At 31.8% G+C, this 6,884-nt stretch overlaps 1 protein-coding gene across 1 annotated transcript in view; it reads left to right on the top strand.

The window, feature by feature from the left end:
* The window catches only part of LOC145252538 (uncharacterized), a 99,113-nt gene extending 92,611 nt beyond the window's left edge, over window positions 1-6,502 (top strand). Inside the window, exons 13-15 of the mRNA XM_080112087.1 lie at window positions 1,880-2,019; window positions 5,574-5,680; window positions 6,369-6,502. Coding sequence (XP_079968213.1) covers window positions 1,880-2,019; window positions 5,574-5,647 — 214 coding nt within the window. The 3' untranslated portion in view covers window positions 5,648-5,680; window positions 6,369-6,502. The remainder of the gene's footprint in view (window positions 1-1,879; window positions 2,020-5,573; window positions 5,681-6,368) is intronic.
* Window positions 6,503-6,884: the final 382 nt, after the last annotated feature.

Below are 6,884 nucleotides of genomic sequence, written 5' to 3' on the forward strand. Positions count from 1 at the left end.
ATTACTGGGTGTTATTGTTTTAGCTTCCTCGAAATATGTGAATGACCTTATATGAATTTTTTAATTCCATTTACCCTCCATTTAATCTAATTTCCTTCTGATGCTACCAGATCAGGCTGTCTGAAGATATTGGCTTCCTGAGACGAAATGCACCTAACATTGATGCTTTTTGCTTTTTTTTTTTTTTACTTCCTTTTGCAAAACTTAATTATGTTCTGCAAAACCAAAAAACAAAACAACAGCCCACCTTCTCCCCCACTTTCTTTCTCCCATTCCCATATCTCCTTTCTCTTTCTATCCCCGCCACTCCTTGACTGGTTTCCTAACTTAAAATGTACCAAACATTAATACTGTAACCCTTTTCCGTCTTCCATTATAAAACTCATTCATGTTCTAAAGGACAGGGAACAAAAACGCTAAAATCCACTATAAAACAACCAAACCAAACCAAACCAAATCAAACTAAACCAAACCAAACCAAACCAAACACTTCAAACTAATGATTGAAGATACAAAGGGCTTGAAGAATAAAAACCTTCTACAAAATAACTGGATGCAACATGAATGCTATTTCCAAAATAATTGGATTCGGCATTAAATAACCCAAAAAGGGTTGATATGCCGTAAAACAACCAAACCAAACCTAATTTCCCTCTAGGTCAGCGGTTTCCAAACTATGGCCAGCAGGCCATGTCCGGCTCATCAAAGTCTGTAATTTTGACTGTGCAGCTTTTATGGAACACAAAAATATTTGGGATTTTTCTTTTAAATGGAAAGGTGTGAAAATAATGTGGTTGTTTTTTTTCTCGTTGTTCAGAAAATGATTACAAAAATGAGGTTTGGGAGAACCAGTTTCACTAAAAAGCAAAGCTAATAAGCAAAACTGTAAAAAAAACTTCTTTTTTTTTGCCTGCATAGCTTTAAAAAGTCAACAATATGCACCCCTGTTCGAAAAGTTTGCAAACCCCTGCTCTAGTTGATCTAACTCCCCTCAATTGAGCTACTGTTTCATATGTTTTCCATCATTTATAAGGATTAGCTATATAATTACCTATTCTTGTTATGGTTTTGTTTGAGACCATTATTTCGTTAATGTCATCGCTGTATCACAGCTCGTCAATGCGGCTAGACTAGCACCCATCCTTAGCCAGGAATCGAACTGACAGCAGTCTAGTTCAGGGGTCTCCAGACTATGACCCGCAGGCCAGCTCCAGGTCGCCAAAATCATTAATCTGGCTCACGTCGCTTTTATGGAATTTTATGAAAAACGTAAATATTTAGGAAAAATTAAAAAACTGGAAATGTGGTGTTTTTTCTGTTTTGTTTAGAAAATAATTAAAAGAATGAAGTTTTGAGGAAGAAAGTTCGCTATAAAGCAAAACTAATATGCCCCCCCCTCTACCTTTCGAAAAATTTGGAGACTCCCTGATCTAATTGATAGCCGGCAGTTATATTAGCTGAGCTATAAGATCAGCGCTTATAAATCATATTTTTAAAGTCTATATAACCATTGACCGCCACTTTTAACAAAAAGAAAAAAAGAGTTGATATTTATTCAAAATTACGACCATAACCGAACTTTTCATGGTCAACGTTAAAGACCAAGGTAAAAATCAGATAAGATATGAGACTTAATTGTCTACAATATAAGCCAAATAGCTAGTCTCTACATCAAGGAAAATAAAAGGACAAAAATTTATAAAGTATTTTTCTATAATTAATGTGGATACCACCGGAAGTTTCATAAAAAAGATGATTTTTCATTTAATAAAAAAATATATAGCATTACTCGTTTTTTATTCTAAGTTTTTCAAAAAACATCATTTATGACGTTTTTAGATGTGACTAATATGTATACATTTTTATTTTATTTTTTTAGTGTGATTAATGAATTTCGTGGCTGCGTGAAAGATGCCTCTCGCATATGTGGTTCGGAGGCCGGTTTGCTTGTCACGAAATACATGGACTTTAATGTGGAATCTTTTACCGGAACTCCAGACTGTGGAGATCCTTTTAATGGTAAGCTCCATTGCAAAACTTAAATGAAATAATGCGTAACGGATATATATATATATATATATATATATATATATATATATATATATATATATATATATATATATATATATATATATATATATATATATATATATATATATATATGTATAGGATGACAAAAAAAAAAACAACAAAAGCTAAATGGAGGCCATCTCGAACATATAATGTAGAACGAAAAAAAAAAAAAGGCCAAAGACCCTAGTGTTTTGATGTGATATTTTGAATATAATAAACTAGTTATGACCAAAGTTTCATTTCATACGGACAAAACACTAAGAAATTAGAGTTAGGGCTCGTTTTTTTTGTTACCCTATATATATATATATATATATATATATATATATATATATATATATATATATATATATATATATATATATATATTTAGTAATGCGATTGATTGAGCTTATTGATTGAGCTTATTAGTAATGTGATTGATTGAGCTTATTATATATCTAAATTACAACGAGCTCTTTTTCTTTCCCTGTATTTTAATTAAATTAGTAATTTTACTATTACATTAAAATACACTTTGCTCTTTAGACTATTGTTCTAATCTCCTTTAAATTATATATATATATATATATATATATATATATATGATTAGTTTTTTTGAAAAAAGAAATCCAGTCGAGTGCTCAATTAAAAGGAAAATCCTAAATATAAGAGTGTATTTATATTTTGTGTACAGAAAGTTGTTAGATGAGACAAGTCATTGGTACCGTCGGTTTCAAACCCGATAGGTAGAATCGTTCAATTAATATGGATATCCTAAACGGTCCTAACTATCGGGCTTGAAACCGACGGTACCAATGACTTGTCTCATCTAACAACTTTCTGTACACAATATATATATATATATATATATATATATATATATATATATATATATATATACGAGCAAACAGTTAATAAAATATGTTAAAAAATACTTTGGAATGAGTTAAAAACATATTTAATCTGAAAAGGAAACACTAGATAAATGGATAGTCCTTAATCCGCGGAGTTTCGAAGAAATATTCTCTTCTCATCAGAGGGTAGGAATTAGCAAAATGAGAGAGAGAGATATTCAAGCACGTCTGATGGAACACGACAGAGTTATTCTTTTTTTCGATTTTTCTGGATATATTTTAAAGCCACAGTATAGTGTGGAGTAACCTCAGGGCCCTTTTTTTTTGAAGATGCGAATGAAAATGATTTGACTGTAACTGCTGAGATATATAAAAAAAAAAACAATAAAAAAAAAAAAGAAAAATACAAATACACCAAGCCTCAAAGGAAAAGAAAACGATAACAACAAGTAGAATATGGCTGAACAACAACTTTTGGGCGCCATTTTATGCAACATGCCAGCTGAAATAAAAAAGACTGCTCGGCAAATGGAAAAAATATCCAGAAAGTTCGGAAAAAAGAATAACTCTGTCGTGTTCAATCAGACGTGCTTGAATAATGACTTGCTGCCAAAATATACAAATATATGTATAGTCATCCACATACAGTACTGTTTTCCTGCTCATCAGTGCGGCTAGACAAGTAACTACCTCAAGCCAGGACCGAAACCCGATCGCCCAAACGATAGTCAGAGCTTCTAACTATTGCGCTATATGGCTGCTGCAATGCAGGCAGTGAATAAACAATGTTTTGACATTTTCCAAATACCTAAGCTCAATTCGTTTACACAAAGAATATATATATATATATATATATATATATATATATATATATATATATATATATATAAAGATAATCATTTAACCTATAAATCTCCTGAAACGTCTTTTTAAATCTGTGAAATAGGTATATATTTAACAGCTTATGATCCTCGTTTTCTATTTAATAATTTAAGTTACGGTTTCTTTTTTTTATTTTTTCCTCATTGTTATATAGTTGAATTCCCTTTTTTAATCGTAGATTTTCTAACAGAAAGTCGGTTTATACAAGTGATAAGTCTGCGATATTTTTTAATTTAGTTAGTATACAACACGATCAGCCGGTCACTGGCGTGTGACCGACCCACGTGTTACACTAAATGTCTTAGAAATGGTCCCATGATGATGTGGCGATGGGCCAGTCGTTAGGGTCTGATTATCAAGAGGAAAATCATACCTGAGATGTTGGATGTGGGTGGCTCCTTCATTCTCTCAAGATCACTCTGGTGGCATTCTGGCTGGAATCTTCTTTCTTCGTCTTCAGGGCAGCCTCATTCGACTTAAGACATTTATGGCAGACACAAAAAAAAAAAAAAACGACACGCGACACAATTGTAAAATATATTATATAATCTTAATTATTTATTTAAAAAAAATACATATTACAATACAATATACAAATTATAAATAATTTTTATAATTAAAACTAGGCGATAGGCTCTTCAAAACTAACTAACATACCTTGACTAGTTTTGAAGGAAGGGGTGCCCCCTCATTTACGGAGGGACAGAAATATGCGTGCTCACCTCATGGAGAAAGAGGTCGATAGAAGAAAGGGAGTTATGGGGCTGCATTTCTGTGTATTACTCCGCATACGGCCAAATCACCACCTGGCCATGCAGCAACTACAAAAAACATGGCACTATAATATAGTGCCATAAGTATGTCTAGGAATTTAAAATACATTTAAAAAATTTATTTTAGTATATTTTTTGTGGGGGAAAATACCCAAAGCTTCTTTAGACTATATATACATCCCATTGCTGCTGTGTCCTTATGTCTGTTTTGCAAGAATTGTAATGGAATGTGTTCAGTTGAATTCGTAGCATTTGTCCCCTCTCGACACAGGCAAGCAACAAAATTCCACTCCTTCACTCTAGATGTCCCTATATACTGAAAAGCCATTTACTGTAATAGTTTATTTCGTTGGACTACTAGACTTTAGAATTCCTTCCCGGTCTCCTGTTTCCCTCACTGTATTGACATATAGAAATTTAAATGTAATATGAACAAACATCTCACAGCTAAATTCCCTACATATTATCTCTGTGGATATGGCCCTAAATACTAGTCCCTATGTCCAAATGGCAATATGCCTAATTATATAATAATATATGTGCTATTATTATAAAATAATATATGTGCGTTTCTGACGATAAAACAAATATATATAACAGTTTATATAACGTGCCTCTGTATGCAATAACATAAATTCAGCAGCTCGTGGCCAGTTTTATGTTTGTAAGAACCATTCGTCGATACAATATGCAAATAATAAACAACATTGAATGCAGCAAAAATTCAATCCGTAAATAAAGTTGAAAGAAGGCCGTGGGATCTAACTGCAGTAAACATTGCGAAGGAAGACAATATCAATAGAGAAATAACTTTCATAATATATATATATATATATATATATATATTTTTTTTACATAGGCATCACCACTTATTAAGGCCTTGAGGTCACTCGAGGATAAGGGTTAAAGAGTGTACAGTAGAAATTGGACAATATAGTAATCGTTAGTAATGGAGATTTGGTGAATTTGTTAACTTATATGGAATGGCTTTCTTTTTTTTTCATTTCAGCGGGTACAACGACACGTTTCAACATCCTGAACCTGATGTTGCCTGCTGCAGCTGTATGCATAAAACTATTATAAAAAATAAACACAGAAATGCAATTGACAAGGAAGGTAAGTATTTTTATATAGCACTCGATATTAAATTGGTTTACAAGGCATATAATGCATAATGATAAATATGTAAGATTTTCAGACCATTTATTTGGTGTGAATAAGCTTTATTAGGTAGAACTCAAGATTTCATATGGTGAAGTATATAAGATAATCCAAAGATGATATAATTATTTTAATTAATATTTTTAGTGCAGAGAGCGCTAATGTAATACTACGCAATTGTTATGATATACTTCTGCCAGGGATTACCTCCAATTTCGATCAATTTTTTTTTTGCCACGTGTATTTGGTGTGAATAAGCTTTATTAAATAGAACTCAACATTTCATATAGTGAAGCATCCAAAGAGATTACTCCCTCACACTATGTTCAATGTATAGCGTATACAAACACTATAATTGAAAAGTTCGCCAAACAGTGTTCAAGTTTTGCACTAACCAGCAATGATATAGCAAGCCTATGAAATTGCTTTTTGCAAATTATTTTTCTCTAAAATAAAAAAAAAAGACAACTTTTTGAAACTCCATGGAATAAGGAAATAATAATTTTTATTTTGTATTCCTTGTTTTTTGAACAATAAATGTAAATCCTGTTCCAGCCTCAATTTGTCCTAAATTTTTTTTTTTCCTTACATATTTTATTATTGTACCAGAGGTTGCATACATTTTGCTTGTTTCTTTTTTTAGGTCCAGCCAATCAGCAACGAGGAAAATACGAATTCTAATTCACCTGAAAGATATTTGAAAATTTGCTGCTTCTTTTTACAAACCTGTTCTCATAAATTTCAACCAGTAGATTGAATTAAAATCTTATATATAAATTTATCTTGTCGAGTTGTCTTTATTGAACAGAAAAAGCTATACATCTATTACAATAATGTTTGATTCTGATTAGCCATTTCTTAATTTTTAATCATTGTAACATGTTTGCTAAGCAAAAATGAATAATCTCCTTCAGTTACTTTCCAAATATATTTTCTGTAAAGAAATCATGCAATTTATAATGAAGGCCAATGTGTACTTATTTATATGTAACTTTACACACGTTTACACACATGTTAACATGTAGGGACCCAACAGGTTGTAGACTTTGTTGTAAGGAATATAAGGAAGTGGAAAGAAATTTCAGGTTTTAACAAAAACCTTCCTTTCTTCTTCTCCAGCCACGCGTGACTTCTTGTCTTTGTTGTGACGCCATCCCCA

This window comes from Euprymna scolopes, chromosome 29 (assembly GCF_053919585.1).
Source record: "Euprymna scolopes isolate OS-2025 chromosome 29, ASM5391958v1, whole genome shotgun sequence".
In the NCBI taxonomy this organism is placed as follows: Eukaryota; Metazoa; Mollusca; class Cephalopoda; order Sepiida; family Sepiolidae; genus Euprymna; species Euprymna scolopes.